This window comes from Mesoplodon bidens, assembly GCF_964165515.1.
Source record: "Mesoplodon bidens genome assembly, contig: HAP1_SCAFFOLD_129, whole genome shotgun sequence".
Taxonomy (NCBI): domain Eukaryota; kingdom Metazoa; phylum Chordata; class Mammalia; order Artiodactyla; family Ziphiidae; genus Mesoplodon; species Mesoplodon bidens.
Window position 1 is genome coordinate 929736 of NW_027671294.1, and position 21629 is coordinate 951364.

Consider the following 21629-nt stretch of genomic DNA (forward strand, 5'->3'; position numbering starts at 1 on the left):
AAGGTAGCATTTACTTCTCAGTCTTACTTTGCAGATGTCAAAACTAAGGAACTATAACTTGAAGGGACTTGTCCAAGTCGATGTCCACCAACAGAGATGGAGACAGAATTATAACTCGTAGATAAATTATCATTATTCTAGAGCAGTGGTTCTTAACCACAGGGTGATTTTTGCCCCGCAGGGGTATTTGGCAAGTCCCAGAGACAGTTTTGATTCATGACTCGGGGGCAAAGGGGTGGATGTCACCAGCATCTTGTGGATTGAGGTCAGGAGTGCTGCTAAACATCGTATAATGCACAGGACAACCCCCCATGACAAAGAATTATCCAGCCAAAATGCCAAGGTTTAGAAACCTTTTTCTAGAAATGCTGTCAGTAAACTATGCCCCACTGTCTGCTTTTGTGGAACACAGTCATGCCCTATTGTTTACACATTGTCTATGGTTGCTTTTGTGCTACACCAGAAAACTTGAGTTGTTGTGACAGAAACTGTATGGTCCACAAAGCGTAGAGTAATGATTATCTGACCTTTCATAGAGAGTTGGCTGATCTCCATTCTATAGCATAGGTTATTATTGATAGAGACTAAAAGGCACTACTTCCTTGCTGGCCAGGATACGTGCCATACAACCCAAAGGAGCACAGTTCACATACTCCAAGGTAAATGGAATTGTACAACGCAGTGGTCCTGTGTATAGACTGGGTAGATAAGAAGAGTGACTTACAAAGACAGTGGAGATCTACTAGAAAAAGTTTCCTAGGAAGTCTTTCCATGGTCTCTTTGCCTGAGTATCCTTCACATTCATTAAATACACCAACCCTAAATGTCTACCTCAGGCTTATCGTGATGGAATATTAGTGCCTTGATAATAGATAGCCTCTGACTTGACGATGGGATTGTATTGGGCCTACCAAGACAAAAATGACAACTTGGAAATCAGTAACAGTAGCCTTCATTTAGTGAGCATCAGTATCTGCCAGGACATAAAGTGGAAACGCAAAAGTCCATCCTTAAAATTTACCCTGGGCGGGACTTCCCTGGCGGCACAGTGGTTAAGAACCTGCCTGCCAATCCAGGGGACATGGCCCGGGAAGATCTCACATGCCATGGAGCAACTAAGCCCAGGCACCACAACTACTGAGCCTGCACTCTAGAACCCGCGAGCCACAACTACTGAGCCTGCATGCCACAGTTACTGAAGCTCACGTGCCTAGAGCCCGTGCTCTGCAACAAGAGAAGCCACCACAATGAGAAGTCCATGCACTACAATGAAGAGTAGCCCCCGCTCACTGCAATTAGAGAAAGCCCACGGGCAGCAACAAAGACCCAAAGCAACCATAAATTAATTAATTAATTAATTAAAAATTCTGAAAAAAATTTTACCCTGGGCTTAGCTGAACATAGAAAGGGACATTTTCCTTTGTAGAATTATGAATGTAGAGATCATTAGAAGCAAGGGCTAGTGTATCTACTTCCTCTTTCACATCTTCAGAATCTCAGTCTTTGTCCTCTTGTCTCCATTATCTTCAAAATCTTCTGAGTGGGGGAAAAAAAAAAAAACAGAGGTGAAATGGATGAGGCTTCCCCTTTGCCTTGGATTGAGATTCTCGCCACCCAATGCTTAGTACTTCCCACAAGTAAGGGGCCATTATTAAGTGTACAGGATCCCAACACATGCTTACACTTATCAGATGTGTAAATCATGCGCACATAGGTACGTGAGAGCACTATATCATGATGTCTAAACTGCTGTCCCACACTGAATGCAAAATGAGTGCAGAATAAAATGACACACGAATACCATTCTGGCTTCCTTCACCCAATGTAGAAGTATTTACACAACTTCTATGTAGAAGTATTTATGCAACTAACATTGCCAGAGTTTAGTGCACGTAGATGCCAAAGCTGTTGTAATGTAGACAGCACTTTGATTGATTCCCTAATTTTAATACGAAGGAACTGATTTAAAACAAAAGTCCACAGAAAGCACCCAGTGTCATTGTGACAAGATGATGCCTATGGAAAATCTGTTCCCAGGAAGGAGGACAAGGTTGAAAAGCACTAGTATCTTCTGACAACAAAACCTTCTGGGAGATTGGATAATCATACTTTCAAGTATTCTAAAATGACTTGCATGGGGTGGCAAAACAGCAAAAGTTTGATTTCAATTTCATCCTGAGGGCAAATTAATTCCAGAACCAGTCTGTATGGTGGAGGGACTCCATCATGGGATTGCAAATAGATTTTTTAAAATCAGCTGAGATGACTCTACAGGCATTCCATAGCTACCAGGCAAAGTGCCAACACTTAATAATTAAGGACAAAATTAATAAGCTTGGTATTATGAAAAACTAGCTTTCTCATACATGTCTCTAATTACTTATTAGATAATCACAGTTGCTCTGTTAAAAAAATTGATTCTACTTTCATCCACATTCCTCTGAAATAGTATCCAAATGCAAAAGTTCATCATAAGGCTCATAACTATGAGCAAAATAAGTACAGAAGAACTACCCACATACTTTACCTTCAGTTAGAACACGTGGAGGTTCAGAGGTGGTGCTCCCAGGGACTGGGAAGGAATAAGCACTGCTGGCTGTGACCAAGGGAAGTGGACTCTTAGGGTAGCATTGCCTCAGGATCTGAAGCACAAGGGAGATGAGAGCCTCCAGACTTTTGTCATCCAGGCAGTTCTGAACAAAGAGAAGATCATATCAGACACTGACATCTTGTGTGGAGTCCCTTTGCTATAATGTTATTTTAAGTAATGGATTACACGCAGCCTAAATGGACAGTAATAGCCTTAATGTAGAACTTCTAATCTGAACATTCTAATGTAGAATTTTGTCTAACACAGGATCTGCTTTGGTCCAGTGTGTAATCTGCATTTTTATTTCTCTTTTACAGCTAATATATTACTGGAATGAATGTAGTCTGAAAATAGACTTCAGAGACTTTCAAGGGATGCTGCACCTAAGGTAAAACATGGTCCAGAATAGCTGAGGGAAGAGGAGGTAATGGCATCTTCCTTCAACCATCCATGTGTTGTTGTGAATTATTGCCTAAATTAGAGAATGAGTAGCTGAATTGATAGAAGTCTTACTTTTCTCTTTTAGCTATGATCTGAAGAGAAAAATATCAAGGAGAAAGGTAAAATATGAAATCAGAAGAAAGACTAAGAGAATCCCAAGTACCTAAATCAAATAACATGCTTCTTCTCAAAGCCCACAGTGGTGATCTCTCTTGGTATCTACACAAAGCAAAGAAAAATTGGGTTTGCAGATGTAACATTTTGATACTGATGGAACATGACAAGACCCTTCTTTTCAGACACTGTGAAAAATGTAAGAACAAGTTTACTAAATTGAGAGACAGAGAGTTGGGAGTAGTCAGTATGTCTTTGGCAAAAATATGGCCATTTTCTGCAGTCCCTTAGTAAATGTTTTGTCTACTGACTTGATACAGAAAGTTGACTAATGTAAGCCTCCAGTTTGGTATTCCTAAGGCGTTTCCATTAAGCTCTAAGGCCAAGAAGTCATAGTAGGAGATATGGAGGATGCTTAGAACATGCCACAGGGCAGTGACTGTCTACAATTATGCCATGAATGGTACCTCCAGGCCCACATTATGGGCTGCTCCACAGGAAAGAACATGGAGGAAAAACATTTCATAAAATTTAAGCCATGGATTCACGCTACCCAAATGACTCCAAAGTAAAAAAAATGTAAGCCAACTTTCAAAACAGAAATTTCTTAATAAAATCAACAATGCTATTTCCGAGGAGGAGCTTCAAGATGGTGGAAGAGTAAGACGCGGAGATCGCCTTCCTCCCCACAAATACATCAAAAATACATCTACACGTGGAACAACTCATACAGAACACCTACTGAATGCTGGCAGAAGAACTCAGACCTCCCAAAAGGCCGGAAACTCCCCACGTACCTGGGTAGGGCAAAAGAATAAAGAAAACAGAAGAATAGGGACGGGACCTGCACCAGTGGGAGGGATCTGTGAAGGAGGAAAGGTTTCCACACACTAGGAAGCCCCTTCGCGGGCGGAGACTGCGGGTGGCGGAGGGGAGAAGCTTCGGAGCCGCGGAGGAGAGTGCAGCAATAGGGGTGCGGAGGGCAAAGCAGAGAGATTCCCGCACAGAGGATCAGTGCCAACCAGCACTCACCAGCCTGAGAGGCTTGTCTGCTCCTCTGCTGGGGTGGGCGGGGGCTGGGAGCTGAAGCTCCGGCTTCGGAGGTCAGATCCCAGGGAGAGGACTGGGGTTCGCTGCATGAACAGCCTGAAGGGGGCTAGTGTGCCACAGCTAGCCGAGAGGGAATCCGGGAAAAGGTCTGGAGCTGCCAAAGACACAAGAGACTTTTTCTTGCCTCTTGGTTTCCTGGTGCGCGAGGAGAGGGGATTAAGAGCGCTGCTTAAAGGAGCTCCACAGATGGGTGCGAGCCACGGCTAACAGCACAGACACCAGAGACAGACTTGAGATGCTAAGGCTGCTGTTGCCGCCACCAAGAAGCCTGTGTGCGAGCACAGGTCACTCTCCACACCTCCCCTCCGGGGAGCCTGTGCAGCCCGCCACTGCCAGTGTCCCGTGATCCAGGGACAACTTCCCCGGGAGAACGCACGGCGCGCCTCAGGCTGGTACAACGTCATGCCAGCCTCTGCCGCCGCAGGCTCGCCACACACTCCGTACCCTTCCCTCCCCCCATGGCCGGAGTGAGCCAGAGCCCCCGAATCAGCTGCTCCTTTAACCCTGTCCTGTCCGAGCGAAGAAAAGACGCCCTCAGGCGACCTACACACAGAGGTGGGGACAAATCCAAAGCTGAAGCCTGGGAGCTCTGCGAACAAAGAAGAGAAAGGGAAATCTCTCCCAGCAGCCTCAGCATCAGCAGATTAAATATCCACAATCAACTTGATGTACCCTGCATCTCTGGAATACCTGAATAGACAACAAATCATCCCAAAGTGAAGCAGTGGCCTTTGGGAGCAATGATTATATATATATATATATATATATATATATATATATATATATATATATATATATATATATATATATATTTTTTTTTTTTTACTTTTTCTATTTTTCTGAGTGTGTATGTGTATGCTTCTGTGTGTGAATTTGTCAGTATAGCTTTGTTTTTACCATTTGTCCTAGGGTTCTGTCTGTCCATTTTTTGGGGTGTGTGTGTGTGTGTGTGTGTGAGTGTGTGTGTTTTGGTATAGTTTTTAGTGCTTGTTATCATTGGTGGATTTGTTTTTTGGTTTGGTTGCTCTCTTCTTTCTTTCTTTTTTATTTAAGTTTTTTTTCTTATTTTTAATATTTCTTATTTTTTATTTTAATAACTTTCTTTTACTTTCTTTTATTTTTTCTTTCTTTCTTTCTCTTTTTCTCCCTTTTATTCTGAGCCGTGTGGATGACAGGGTCTTGGTGTTCCGGCCGGGCATCAGGCCTGTGCCTCTGAGGTGGGAGAGCCAAGTTCAGGATATTGGTCCACCAAAGACCTCCCAGCTCCACATGATATCAAACGGTGAAGATCTCCAAGAGATCTCCATCTCAACACCAAGACCCAGCTCCACTCAATGACCAGCAAGCAACAGTGCTGTACACCCTATGCCAAACAACAAGCAAGACAGGACCACAACCCCACACATTAGCAGAGAGGTGGCCTAAAATCATAATAAGGTCACAGACATACCAAAACACACCACCGGACGCAGACCTGCCCACCAGAAAAGCAAGATACAGCCTCATCCACCAGAACACAGGCACTAGTCCCCTCCACCAGGAAGCCTACACAACCCACTGAACCAACGTTAGACACTGGGGACAGACACCAAAAACAACAGAAACTACGAACCTGCAGCCTGCAAAAAGGAGACCCCAAACACAGTAAGTTAAGCAAAATGAGAAGACAGAGAAACACACAGCAGATGAAGGAACAAGGCAAAAACCCACCAGACGAAACACATGAAGAGGAAATAGGCAGTCTACCTGAAAAAGAATTCAGAATAATGATAGTAAAGATGATCCCAAATCTTGGAAATAGAATGCAGAAAATACAAGAAAAGTTTAACAAGGACCTAGAAGAACTAAAAAGCAAACAAACAATCATGAACAACACAATAAATGAAACTAAAAATTCTCTAGAAGGGATCCACAGCAGAATAACTGAGGCAGAAGAATGGATAAGTGACCTGGAAGATAAAATAGTGGAAATAACTACTGCAGAGAAGAATAAAGAAAAAAGAATGAAAAGAATTGATGACAGTCTCAGAGACCTCTGGGACAACATTAAAGGCACCAACATTCCAATTATACGGGTCCCAGAAGAAGAAGAGAAAATAAAGGGACTAGACTGAGAAAATATTTGAACAGATTATAGTTGAAAACTTCCCTAATATGGGAAAGGAAATAATTAATCAAGTCCAGGAAGCACAGAGAGTCCCATACAGGTTAAATCCAAGGAGAAACATGCCAAGACACATATTAATCAAATCTTCAAAAATTAAATACAAGGAAAAAATATTAAAAGCAGCAAGGGAAAAACAACAAATAACATACAAGGGAATCCTCATAAGGTTAACAGCTCATCTTTCATCAGAAACTCTGCAAGACAGAAGGGAGTGGCACAACATAATTAAAGCGATGAAAGGGAAAAACCTACAACGTGATTACACTACCTGGCAAGGATGTCATTCAGATTCAAAGGAGAAATTAAAACCTTTAGAGACAAGCAAAAGCTAAGAGAATTCAGCAGCACAAAACCAGCATTACAGCAAAAGCTAAAGGAACTTCTCGAGGCAAGAAACACAAAAGGAAAAGACCTACAAAAACAACCCCAAGAAAATGGTAATAGGAACATACATATAGATAACAACCTAAAATGTAAACGGATTAAATGCTCAACCAAAAGACATAGAATGGCTGAATGGATACAAAAACAAGACCCATATATATGCTGTCTACAAGAGACTCACTTCAGACCTAGGGTCACATACAGACGGAAAGTGAGGGGATGGTAAAAGATATTCCATGTAAAAGAAAATCAAAAGAAAGCTGGAGTAGCACATCTCATGTAAGACTAAATAGACTTTAAAACAAAGACTATTACAAGAGACAAAGAAGGACACTACATAATGATCAAGAGATCAATCCAAACAGAAGACATAAAAATTGTAATTATTTCTGCACCCAACATAGGAGCACCTCAATACATAAGGCAAATACTAACAGCCATAAAAGGGGAAATGGACAGTAACACAATCACAGTAGGGGACGTTAGCACCCCACTATCACCAATGGACAGATCATCCAAAATGAAAATAAATAAGGAAACACAGGCCTTAAATGATACATAAAACAAGACTGACTTAATTGATATTTATAGGACATTCCATCCAAAAACAACAGAATATACTTTCTTCTCAAGTGCTCATGGAACGTTCTCCAGGATAGATCATATCTTGGGTCACAAATCAAGCCTTGGTAAATTTAAGAAAACTAAAATCATATCAAGTACCTTTTCTGACCACAACAGTATGAGAGTAGATATCAATTACAGGAAAAAATCTGTACAAAGTACAAACACATGCAGGCTAAACAATACACTACTTAATAACCAAGAGATCACTGAAACAATCAAAGAGGAAATCAAAAAAAAACCTAGAAACAAAGGACAATGAAAACACAACAACCCAAAACCTATGGGATGAAGCAAAAGCAGTTCTAAGAGGGAAGTTTAGAGCAATACAATCCTACCTTAAGAAACAAGAAACATCTCAAATAAACCACCTAACCTAACACCTAAAGCAATTAGAGAAAGAAGAACAAAAAAACCCCAGAGTTAGCAGAAGGAAAGAAATCAAAAAGATCAGATCAGAAAAAGAAATGAAGGAAACAATAGCAAAGGTCAATAAAACTAAAAGCTGGTTCTTTGAGAAGGTAAACAAAATTGATAAACCATTAGCCAGACTCATCAAGAAAAAAAGGTAGAAGACTCAAATCAATAAAATTAGAAATGAAAAAGGAGAAGTAACAACTGACACTGCAGAAATACAAAGGATCATGAGAGATTACTACAAGCAACTATATGCCGATAAAATGGACAACCTGGAAGAAATGGACAAATTCTTAGAAATGCACAATCTTCCAAGACTGAACCAGGAAGAAATAGAAAATATAAACAGACCAATGACAAGCACTGAAATTGAAACTCTGATTAAACATCTTCCCCAAACAAAAGCCCAGGACCAGATGGCTTCACAGGCAAATTCTATCAAACATTTAGAGAAGAGTTAACACCTATGCTTCTCAAGCTCTTCCAAAATATAGCAGAGGGAGGAACACTCCCAAACTCATTCTACAAGGCCAGCATCACCCTGATACCAAAACCAGACAAAGATGTCACAAAGAAATAAAACTACAGGCCAATATCACTGATGAACACAGATGCAAAAATCCTCAACAAAATACTAGCAAACAGAACCAAACAGCACATTAAAAGGATCATACACCATGATCAAGTGGGGTTTATCCCACTGATGCAAGGATTCTTCAATATACACAAATAAATCAATATGATACACCATATTAATAAATTGAAGAATAAAAACCACATGATCATCTCTACACATGCAGAAAAAGCTTTTGACAAAATTCAACATCCATTTATGATAAAAACCCTGCAGAAAGTAGGCAGAGAGGAAACTTACCTCAAGATAATAAAGGCCATATATGACAAACCCACAGCCAACATCGTCCTCAATGGTGAAAAACTGAAACCATTTCCTCTAAGATCAGAAAGAAGACAAGGTTGCCCACTCTCACCACTCTTACTCAGCATAGTTTTGGAAGTGTTAGCCACAGCAATGGGAGAAGAAAAGCAAAGAAAAGGAATCTAAATCGGAAACGAAGAAGTAAAGCTGTCACTGTTTGCAGATGACATGATACTCTACATAGAGAGTCCTAAAGATGCTACCAGAAAACTACTAGAGCTAATCAATGAATGTGGTAAAGTAGCAACAACATTAATGCACAGAAATCTCTTGCATTCCTATACACTAATGATGAAAAATCTGAAAGAGAAATTAAGACAACACTCCCATTTACCACTGCAACAAAAAGAATAAAACACCTAGGAATAAACCTACCTAAGGAGACAAAAGACCTGTATGCAGAAAGCTATAAGACACTGATGAAAGAAATTAAAGATGATACAAACAGATGGAGAGATATACCGTATTCTTGGACTGGAAGAATCAACATTGTGAAAATGACTATACTATCCAAAGCAATCTACAGATTCAGTGCAATCCCTATCAAACTACCACTGGCAGTTTTCGCAGAACTAGAACAAAAAATTTCACAATTTGTATGGAAACACAAAAAAACCCAAATAGCCAAAGTAATCTTGGGAAAGAAAAACGGATCTGGAAGAACCTGGCTCCGTGACTTCACACTATACTACAAAGCTACAGGTATCAAGATAGTATGGTACTGGCAGAAAAACAGAAATATAAATCAATGGAACAGGATGAAAGCTCAGAGATAAACCCATGCACATACGGTCACCTTATTTTTGATAAAGGAGGCCAGAATATACAATGGAGAAAACACAGCCTCTGCAGTAAGTAATGCTAGGAAAACAGGACATCTATGTGTGAAAGAATGAAATTAGAACACCCCCTAACACCATACACAAAAATAAACTCAAAATGGATTAAAGACCTCAATGTAAGGCCAGACACTGTAAAACTCTTAGAGGAAAACATAGGCAGAACACTCTATGACATAAATCACAGCAAGATCCTTTTTGACCCAGCTCCTAGAGAAATGGAAATAAAAGCAAAAATAAACAAATGGGACCTAATGAAACTTAAAAGCTTTTGCACACCAAAGGAAACCATAAGCAAGATGAAAAGACAGCTCTCAGAATGGGAGAAAATATTTGCAAATGAAGCAACTGACAAATGATCAATCTCCAAAATTGACAAGCAGCTCATGAAGCTCAATATCAAAAAAACAAACAACCCATCCAAAAATGGGCAGGAGACCTAAGTAGACGTTTCTCCAAAGAAGATATACAGATTGCCAACAAACACATGAAAGAATGCTCAACATCATTAATCATTAGAGAAATGCAAATCAAAACTACAATGAGATATCACCTCACTCCTGTCAGAACGGCCATCATCAAAATATCTACAAACAGGGCTTCCCTGGTGGCGCAGTGGCTGAGAGTCCGCCTGCCGATGCAGGGGACACAGGTTCCTGCCCTGGTCCGGGAGGATTCCGCATGCCGCGGAGCGGCTGGGCCCATGGGCCGTGGCCGCTGAGCCTGCGTGTCCGGAGCCTGTGCTCCGCGGCGGGAGAGGCCGCAGTGGTGACGGGTCTGCGTACCGCAAAAAAACCCAGAAAAAAACCACAAAAAACTAAAAATAGAACTACCATACGACCCAGCAATCCCACTCCTGGGCATATACCCTGATAAAACCATAATTCAAAGAGAATCATGTATCACAATGTTCACTGCAGCTTTATTTACAATAGCCAGGACATGGAAGCAACCTAAGTGTCCACCAACCGATGAATGGCTAAAGAAGATGTGGCTCATATATACAATGGAATATTAATCAGCCATAAAAAGAAATGAAATTGAGTTATTTGTAGTGAGGTGGATGCCCCTAGAATCTGTCATACAGAGTGAAGTAAGTGAGAAAGAGAAAAACAAATACCGTATGCTAACACATATATATGGAATCTAAAAAAAAAAAAAAAACCAGTCACGAAGAACCTAGGGGCAGGACGGGAATAAAGACGCAGACCTACTAGAGAATGGACTTGAGGATATGGGGAGGGGGAAGGGTAAGCTGGGACAAAGTAAGAGAGTGTCATGTATATACATACACTACCGAATGTAAAACCGATAGCTAGTGGGAAGAAGACAAATAGCACAGGGAGATCAGCTCGGTGTTTTGTGACCACCTAGAGGAGTGGGATAGGGAAGGAGATGCAAGAGGGAAGAGATATGGGCATAGATGTATATGTATTCACTTTGTTATAAAGCAGAAACTAACACCATCGTAAAGCAATTATACTCCAATAAAGATGTTAAAAATAAATAAATAAATGTTATTATTAAAAGAGGAAAATAAATACGTTACTTAGCCCCCTCCTCCCCCAAAAAAAGAATGTTATTTCCCCTTCCATGTACTCAAATAATACCAATCAGGTATCCTGAACCAACAGCAGGAAACACTCTCCAAGGAAAATAAATTCCTTGAGGCTATTTTATCGCTGGGACTGGTCAAATAGTTTTAAGTGCTTACTGAAAAGTATGAGTATTGGGAAAAGAGAGAACTGAGCACGGAGGATGAAGAATGGTAAGGTAGATGACTGATCAGAGATAATGTTCTAAGCTTCAAGCTTAGGAGGTAGTGAGCCAAGTCCAAGCCAGGCAACTCAGTCAAAACTGCCAGCATTTTGGAAGCCAGGTCTGTCTATGATTGCCATTGGTACTATTGCTGATGATGGTTACAGTGTAATGTTTTACTTGGTGTGGGATTATTATGCATTATAGACAATCTGATCCTCTGAACGTTTAAAGGATGCTCAGAGGATCTGTGCAAGTCTGTGGGACCCAGGAAACAAAGAGGTGGGGTTACTGAGAGAGAATCATGGCAAGCAGTGGCCTCAGCAGGAAGGCAAAGAACAATATGATGGGCGAAGTCTGTGGGAAGGACTCAAAAACAGTTCTTTCTCAGTCACTCTCATGCCCAGTAGGCTTGCAATTACACCACAAGCACCAATAAAAACAGTAAAGGACAGTGGTTTTCAAAGTGTGACCCAGACCAGCAGTATCAGCATCACTTAGGAATTTGTTAGAAACACAACTTCTCAGGGTCATCCCAGACCTACTGAATCAGAAACTCTGAGGATGGGGCCCTTGCAGCCATGTAGATGGCTTTGATCACAGTTAACTTAGAGAACCTCTGGTCCAGTGGACAGAAATATGGACTGTTGAGTAAGACCATCAGTTTCAAATCCTTTGAAATGTTGAAATCAGAAAGTCTGCATAAACTGCTATGCCAGCCCTCAGCCATAGTAAGCATTGAAGACAAATCTCATTCCCTCGTCCTCTTCCTCCTCCTCCTTTATTTTCTTCTTCTTCCTCCTCTTCTCCTTCATTTTCATTGTCATCTCCATCAGTTGCAGCAGCAGCAGCAGCAGCAGCAGCAGCAGCAGTAGAAGCAGCATAATTTGCAGTAGCTACAGAAATGACATCACTAGATCCAAGGTTCCCCATTTGGCCATCCTGTGACTTACACATCTTCTCTGGCAGGAGAGGGGAGAGAATGGATGGGCAGCTCTAACTGCAGCACAGCTGCAAGGGCATCTGTGCTCAGAGCACTCAGCCCAGGTGCTGGGAAGCTTTTCAGGCAGGAGAAACCTGGCCACCAAGTGCAGATTCTGCCTCTGCTCACATCCTGCTTCCATTCCCAACAGTAATTGGAGGCTGGGAGCTCATTGTAAATTTGCTTAATTGAGCAGTTGAGGTCTTTATTGTCCTGCTGAGGAACTGCTTCTAAAAGCCTGCTTCTGGGCTCACAGCCCCTTTCATGCCTGTGCTTCACTTGGTATTTTCTCCACTCTCTTCTTGTCATAGACCTGTACCTCTGGTCTCACCATCTTTTCCCTGTATTACTCTTTTAATTGTTTTTTTTTATTTTTAACGCAGATCAGTAAAACAGTCAATAATGCAGAGGGCAGGGAGCAGAGGAGCTGGCTAAAGCACACGAGCCAGAGTTGGGAGATTCTAGGCATCAGCAATACGGGGGGAGTTTCACAAAGGCTGGGAGAGATTCAAGATTTGGGGGACACAGGCTTACAAAGGGTGGTGAAGCTTGAAAAAATTCCAAGCACTTCCTCATCCAGAGGAATAGAATGGAAAATGTAGCTATTTCATGACCGAGAAGCTCTGAAAGCTGTAATGATGGAGAGAAGCCCAGAGGCGACAGCAGACAGAAAAGTAGATATTGGTTTGCAGTGCAGTATTATGTTATTGTTTAGAGGAGGGGAAAAAGCTTTTTAAAAGAAATGGTGAGTCTACAGATGCCGTGGTTGGAAAACGGCACTCTCGTTGACCGCTTCATTACCTCAGATGTACTCAGGTACAGAGAAATTGGAGAGTGTCCAGAGAGAAGCAACGAGACCAATGAAAGTAGTGCAGAGACTGACTAATACGAAGACAGCAAGGAACATGATGTGTGTGAAACACGGCTGCCTCGGCCCCAGGAGAGGTTTGGTGAGCAGATGATGGGTATTTGGGAGATACTCACATCATCCATGGAGAACGTATAGGTAGCCTCGCATGATGGTGTTTAAATTAGCCCTAATCAAGTGAAATTAAGGAATTTATTATTTGGTTGAAATCCAGGAAACCCTAGACACTTATTCCACTGGGGTGCAGGTAAGTGACAGCCCTTATAGGTGCTACTCCTTGTGCCTGGGATGCTCTTCCTCGTAAAGTTGGCATGACAGACTCCTTCCATAATTCAGGTCTCAGCTTAGGTGTCACCTGCTCAGAGAAGACTAAGAGAAGGTCAAGTCTCCCTGCATATGTAAAAGTCACTGTAGACCTGTGCCCTTCCTCTGTTGATTTCACAGAGCAATATGAAATTATCTTCCAGATTGAATTCTTTGCTTCCTTAGTGACCAACTCTCTGGTGGAATGCTTGCCCCAAAAGATCAGGGGTCTCGTCTATCATATTCACCACTAGGTCCCCAAAACTAATCATTATTCCAATAACCACTCACACTCATAAAGCAGTTAAGTCATGGCAAGAACCCTGCTAACAGAGACATGTCTATGTTAACTTATTCAGGCCACGCAAAAACCTAGATTTTATCATTTCTATTTTTTTTAAGAAGAAGAAAGTTGAGTCCCAGAGAAGGTGGGTGACTTCTCTAAAGTTGCACAGCTATAGGTGCTAGGGCTGGGATCTGAAGCCAGGTTCTCTAGCTTGAAAATCAACACTCTTAATCACTGCACTACCCAGTGTGTACCCAACTAATACGTATTGAATAAATGAGTCAATCAGTACATGAGTGAGTGAAGGAATGAGGATTTGAGTCCAAAACATCTGCCCAGAGCAGGAAGCAAGAAACGTATTGAGGTTTCCCAACTTTAGTGAAGGTGAGTCCTAAATGACGGCCCTCAGGAATCATCCAGATGTCATCCAACTGCAAAGATAATCCCCATGCTGATTACCTGTGTGGTGCTGAAAAAGATCTCCATGCCCTGAGCTGCCAGGAAGGCCTCCCTGCCAGACTGGAGGTTGGCAATATGCCTGAGGCAAAGCAGAAGCGCCCTGCAGATCAGCACGTAGGAATTGGTCGTGTCATGGCTGTGCCAGTCCTGATGCAGCCTGAACAAGATGGTGACATAGCCTCTGTTCACTGCCCTGCGGCTGTTAGACTCTGAAACCAATGGGAAAAGACAATGTCAATCACAGGCTGGCCATACCTGCCTGAGGATGTCCCAGTATACCTCCCACAAGATACTAATTCATCATAAAGGGAATGAAAATAACTTTCTATTGGAGAAAACTGGCAGATATCACCTTCATCAAGTGACCAAAGTCAACATCAGCAGATAAGATGCCCTGAGAAAGACACACCATCACTTTAGCATCACTTAAGCACCACTTTAGCATCACTTTAGCATCCCTTCAGCATCGCTTCTATGATTTTCCTGCCCCAAAATGCATAACCTAAATGTTACTATGAGGAAAATCAGCAAACCCAAAATGAGGGACATGATGCAAAATATCCAATCTATAATTTTCAAAAATGTCAAGGTCATGAACAGCAAAAAAAAAAACAAAAAAAAAAAAACAGGAATTGAGCTAACAGAGACTAAAAAGACATGGCATGTCAGTATGATATATAATTATAATTTAGATCCTGGACCAGAAAACAATTTTTTTCTTTTGCTACATAAGGCATTAGTGATGCAATTGGTAAAATATGAATAGTGTTTAGATTAACCCATAGTATTGTATAAATGTTTATTGTCAGATTTTGATAAACTATTATATGTTTACATAAGTGAATATTCTTGTTTTTATGAAATTCACCATTGTGAAAGTCTATAACATTCTCAAATAGTTCAGAAAAAGAATAATAGTGTGTGGGGAGAGAGCAGAAGGGAGGTGGGGGGAATCCACAGGATTTCCATTCCTCTTTCCTAAGCCTCAGTAGACTTGGGTATTGTCATTTGGGTTGAGCAAACTATAAGGCTTAGGTTGAAAAGGAGAGGACCCTGAGTGACAGACATAATGTCAGGAAGGCTGCCATATGTAAGAGATGCGTTGTGTGTTTTCCGTAAAGAGAACAGAAGCCAGATCAGCAAGGGGTTGGCTCCGTCCACGAAAGGAACTCCTCAGGCTCAAGGCTACCCAATAGGGAGCTGGTCTCTATGTGGTAATGAGCAGCATGGCACCAAAAATATCCAGAAAGAGGTTGGAAGTCCACCCAGCAGGGATGTGAGGACAGGGCTTCCTTACATCTGACAGGGAGCTGTAATAGCATGCTCTTAGAGTTCTCTTCCCCTCTTTCACACCATGACTACCCTTTGTTAGTTGAATGACCCTGCGTGAGACCTCCCATGAGACCCCTCTGATGGGTGAATCATTTCTTCCTTTTTCCATTATGAAGAAAGAAAGGGGGAAGAATGGTCCAAGATACCTCTCTCAACAGTCTACGTACACCACTTTTCATGTTAAGCTCCTCCACCTACAGGGTTGGCGGACAGACCAGTTCAGGCCTACCCAGTAGATGGGGAGATAGATACTCTCTGGATCCTGGTCCTCTCTACCCCTGTGGACTAGATACCCCGAAGAACTCTAACGGGCTGACTCTCAGGAACAAACGCCCACATCTTGCAGCTCTGCCCTCTTACGACTGCATTTCTCCATTATCCATACTGTTCATGCTGGTTTATGAGACAATCTATGTTTCTGGATGAGCATGTGAGAGAGAGATTCCCTGAACTGTAACTGGATAAGCAAAATTTCAGCTCCAAGTCAGATTTTTTCCTAAGACCATATAAGTGCACATGAGTGAAACGATAACATGAAAATTCAGTGCTTTATTCCAGAAGGGTTTTCTCATAATATTAATGGAATTCTCCTTTTCTTCTACTTGTTTGTCAAATTCTAAATTGTCAGGCTTGACTGAGCCCCACTGAGATTTCTGACCCATTTGTGCAGTTGGTTTTATTTTATTTTTTCACTTTTTACAACATTTCATTCAGCCATGACCCTAAATTGAGAGCCATGAGCTTTATTCACTCCATGATGTGTTTGTGGAAGGTTTAAATCACCTTCATTACCTCCTTTAATGAATTATTCTTTTGTATCAAAAATATTTCTCTCCTCGGCTGGTCCCAGCCACAAAGCACTGGACTTCTTTACCGCTTAAATGAGGTTCCAGCCTATCCAATATCTGATGTTTAAAAGAAAATTGAGGATTAGGTAGGAAGTATTAAAGGAAACTATCACCTGCTGAAAAGAAGACAGAACAGAATGGCAAAAAAAGTGCATGGAGGCCGCGTGGGCAGTGGGAGGTTAAGAACTTTTGTCTTTTATCTATGTTAAGGGTATGAGACTAATAATGTGTTATCCTCATGACGTTCATCTCCCACTTCTGGGGGAGGGGGAGGGAGATAACGAATGGAGGCCGCGTGGGCAGTGGGAGGTTAAGAACTTTTGTCTTTTATCTATGTTAAGGGTATGAGACTAATAATGTGTTATCCTCATGACGTTCATCTCCCACTTCTGGGGGAGGGGGGAGGGAGATAACGAGAAAAAAAGTCTTTAATTGTCTGAGAGAAATATCCCTTATCAGATCCCAATGATTTTATTCACGATTTCCTGTTAATCTTCAACAACCTGTCATGTTTACTAACATCGAAAATAGCTACACCTCCCCCCCCAACCCCTACCCTAAATCAGTCAATCTTTCTCCGGGAACGGCTTGGGAGTTTTGCAAAAAGTCAATATGCACCTGAAACCCGACAAGAGATCCATCAAGCTGAACAAATGTAGAGGGGAGCTGAAGAATGAAATGAGGGTCACTGGGATCTGCAACTTGCAGAAGTTTGAGAAGATCTGAGGGGAGGACAGTGCTTCTCCCAGGGAGGCCAAATAGGAAGGAGAAGATGTGAGGTTTCATACATTCCTTTGGGTGGGCTCAGGGTTTGGAGGCCAGAGAAGATCCCCAGACCAGCTGTACTTTAGTCTGTTTATGGAAATGGCTTCTTCCTAAGATTTCCTTGGAAAAAGAGTTCCTGTTCCTTAATTTTTTTTTTTAATTTCCGAAACAGATTGGTTTATGTTAAACTGGTTGGAGGATGGGGTGGAATGGACAGAGAGGACTTCTGAGGACCTTTAATTTAACAGCTCACCTCCACCCCCTTCCCCATCCAAAGGCACTCTCCATGCCCCCTTGTCTCCATCAGCCCCTCCCTGGCAGCCTCCTGCTGAAGTTCTTATCTGGCCAGTTTTCTGGTGGCAAATCTGCATCCTTGTCCTCACCTCCAATTTATCCTCTTAAGTTCTACTCTTTCTACCTACCTTTCCAGATTTTATCCTCCTGAAGTCTTATTTGTAGTTAATTCTCAGTCTAAAATGTGACCTCGCGCTCTCCTTATTTTTACCCCACGTATTTCTTCACAGAGGTTCCAATGTTTTCTTTAGTGCAGACCCCACTGATGCAGCAGATTTTTACATTCAGGAAGAAAGAATAAAAAAAGGAAGGGAATATACCAAGATATCAATAGTACTTATGAGGGAGGAAAAGATTGATGATTCTATTTGCTTTCGGTTTTTTTAGAGTAGACTTAGACTTTTCTGTAGTTTTTATTCTCCTCATCCTCTGCAATGAACTTTGACAATCAAGTAGAAAAAAGACAGGTTACCCTTTGACAGGAAGTCCGTAGTCTATAGGCCATGCCATGTTGTAAATGCCTGTGGGCAGGGCAAGAAGTCCCCGGGTTGTCATAGCAACCAATTCACCTTACCCCATCCCTTTCGAAAGTGAATTACCTACCTTGCCCCTGAAGGTATTTGGGAGCATGATCATCTCTATAAAGATGTTTGTCTTTTAACAGGAAAGCCCAGACACCTTCAAGACTCAAAGACTGGATTTCTCATGGGGAATTTCCAGCCCCATGACAGGTTGGTGGAGAAGTGCTTGGTGACCCAGATTATAATACCTGCAAGCAACCCAACGCTCTGCCACTTTTATTGGGCAAAGCCAGAGGAAATTTCCATGACTGCTCTTTGTTTCCCATATCTGAGAATTTCATCACGCCTTTTAGAGTAAAGAGATAGTTTAAGTGGAGGAAAAGTGGGTACCTGTAGCAGAGGAATGAGCTGGATGCTTTCACAACCACAGCTCTAGGAATGAGACATACAAATTAGTGCAGACCTCCAAACTCATCTTTACTATCATCGTGTACCCTTCACTGCCTTGCTGGGCAGAGACTTCGGCTGTCAGCTTTCTTTCTGGAGTCCTTGCACATGGCTGTGACCTCCACTGCTTTCTAGCTGTGTGACCTTGAGCATGTTACTTCACAGCTCTTGTCACTAAGTCTTTATCTAAAAAACAAACAAACAAACAAAACTGATAACAGTCCCTTCCTTGTGGAACTGTTGAGAAAATTAAGCTTGATGCCTGGAACGTAATAAGCACTCAATACCTGTCGCTTATTATAATTGCCATCATCAACATGATAAGCATCATCTATTTACTGTTCCAACTCCTCCTCTGTAATTTTGGACAACAAACTGCCAAATGCTCAGGACATGAACAGATTCCTTCGGACAGCCTCACACAAGAATAGGAGCACTAGGATCACATAGTTGTTGATCTGCATTTTGGCTCTATCATTTATCAGCTGTGTAACCTTGTTTAAGTTACTAAGCCATCCTGGACTACATTTCCATCATCTGCAAATATTAAAGCAAGATAAAAGAGAGATAACTAAAGCATCACCCTTACAAGTCCATTATAAGGAATGACTGCATAGTGTAGCAGCTGGCATCAAGTATGTGCTCAATAAATGATAATCCCTTCCCCATAAGGATGACATTCAAACTTCAAATTCACTTCACTAGTGAGAATAGCCCAAGGAGAAGTTTCAAAATAAGTAAAATTTAGAACCACAGTCCTTCAAACCCCATGTAATGGAATCAACTTCTCACCCCAAATGCCCACACATCTTACACAGCTGCCTATCTGTCCTTAGACACCCCAAACATACATACCGAGGACCATTCCCCCACATTATCCCAGGAGCCCTTACAGACAATGTCCATAATGTAGAACTTTTCAGTTCCCCTCTCTGACCAACTTTACCCGAGTTGGGTCCCATTACACTAAAGCTTTTTTAGAAGACTGGGTAGTGCTGTAAGATCCTCTTGATTGATAATGGTTAAGTGTTTAATAACTCACACTTGCTTTTGATAAGCACATACACGAGTAAGAATAAATACAAGAATTCGAGGCTCTCATCATTCTTAAGAACAGAAATCATCTTCAGCCACATAGCATAGTAGGCCATTACTATCCGAAGAAATTCTTGCCCAGGAAGATTAAGTAGTTTTATTAAACAGATTTATTTCCTTCTGTTTCAGGAACTTCATGAGAATTCATTCATATGAACTACTGACAATTCAGCTAGCCCTTTTCAAGACTGTGGCCCCCTTCTCAAAAGAGAAGACCACTCAGCTGGGCTTATCAAACACCCCTCCCCAAGGCTTGCCTCCAAACCCTCTCCTCACTGGATCCCCCAACTGAGCAATTATATCACAAACACTGCCTGATCTTCATCAGGACTCCACATGCAAATACCCACCTGGAGCCACAGCACTCGCACTGTATAATATCCCACCCTAGAAATCCCCCTTTGGAGACATTACTACAACCCAAGATAATGGTGACCTTAACTACAGCAAACAATCCACTGGCCTCTGCAACAGTGCTCTTTTCAGGGAGTCCATTTAGAAGATGTTTCTGGACAAAGCAGGCTTTTACCAAGACTTCTAAATCATATTACATGAACAATAAGCTGCCTGTTTTGCCACTGTAACACCAGTTACAATTACTGAGTATTTATTTACTGAATGTTTCCTATGTGCTCAGCATTGGGCTAATCATTTTACATGATCATCTCATTTATCTCATGGAAATGCTCGAAGATAAGCATTATTTGCCTCCTCTTACAAATGAAGACACAGAGGCTGAGAGAAGTTAAATAACTTATTCAAGTCCTGAGAGCTTATAAATGGCATGTGGAGAATTCAAATGGAATCCCCCATCTGCCTCCAAAGCTGACATCCCACATCATTATCCCCAGTGCCGGTTTGTACAGATTACACTGTTTTGCATTCAGATAAAGACCTTTAAGGGTTACCAGGAGAACCAGCTTCTTGAGGAGCGGAACAGCTGAGGTGCTTGAGGGGCGTGGCTTTCAGCCAAATGGAACCTGGCAGCGTCCCTCTGGCCAGTCGCCCTCCGTCGCCCTCCTCCGTCTTCTCTGCTCCCTCCCAGGCCCCTAAATTGTGGCGAAAGTTGATTTTTAATAGGAGACTCAAGAAGGTTTAAAGAGTCAAGGGCTTCCCTGGTGGCGCAGTGGTTGAGAATCCGCCTGCCAGTTCAGGGGACACGGGTTCAAGCCCTGGTCTGGGAAGATCCCACATGCCGCAGAGCAACTAAGCCCGTGCGCCACAGCTACTGAGCCTGCGCGTCTGGAGCCTGTGAGCCACAACTACTGAGCCTGCGCGTCTGGAGCCTGTGCTCCGCAACAAGAGAGGCCGCGATAGTGAGAGGCCCGCGCACCGCGATGAAGAGTGGCCCCCACTTGCCGCAGCTAGAGAAAGCCCTCGCACAGAAACGAAGACCCAACGCAGCCAAAAATAAATAAATTAATAAATTAATTTAAAAATAAATAAATAAAGAGCCAAATTAACAGCCGATGGTGCCTCGGCTCCCTGGAGGAGATGTTCAGGACCCCTCCTGACGCCCGGCAGGGACCCCTGAGGCCAGCCGGGAAGTCAGGCCCAGTATGTGGCTGCAGGGCTGCCGAGGCGGAGTCGCTCTCAGCCTCCCCGGCAGCTGCTTCGACGCTCCTCACAAGGGAGAAGCCGCGCTGTATGTACCGAAACATAACTAATCTTAATGTCAGCAGTAATGGAAATTACACTCCATTATCATTAGCTCAAATAAGAATAATGATAGGGAATTAGCTTGCAGTTATTTTTTTCTCTTTGTAAAATAGATACTTTTCAGTAAACTTGGCTCTAAAGGAAATTTGGGTTTCAAGCAAATCTTGTTTTCCCATTGACTGCCTTTTGAAAATGAAAGATGCTTTTCCTAAGCTTCAGAAAGAGTGGCTAAGAAGGCTGAGAAACCATCCTTCATAGCATTGTTTTCAATCTAGACTTGCCTACTGCTGGTTGGGTTTTTTTGAATCACCAACTGCTTCTAATACCTTTCCACAGATACATTCCCAAGCCATAGAAGTTTCTCCACTCTTGAGAAAGCCTCAGAAGCC

At 42.2% G+C, this 21629-nt stretch overlaps 1 protein-coding gene across 1 annotated transcript in view; it reads right to left on the reverse strand.

Annotated features, from left to right (window-relative positions):
• The window catches only part of LOC308611602 (uncharacterized protein), a gene marked incomplete at its 5' end in the record, with an annotated part of 124748 nt that overhangs the window by 87739 nt on the left and 15380 nt on the right, over window positions 1-21629 (reverse strand). The window contains 4 exon segments of the mRNA XM_081260322.1: window positions 1473-1498; window positions 1501-1536; window positions 2528-2693; window positions 14280-14488. Of these exon segments, the coding sequence (XP_081116448.1) occupies window positions 1473-1498; window positions 1501-1536; window positions 2528-2693; window positions 14280-14488 (437 nt within the window).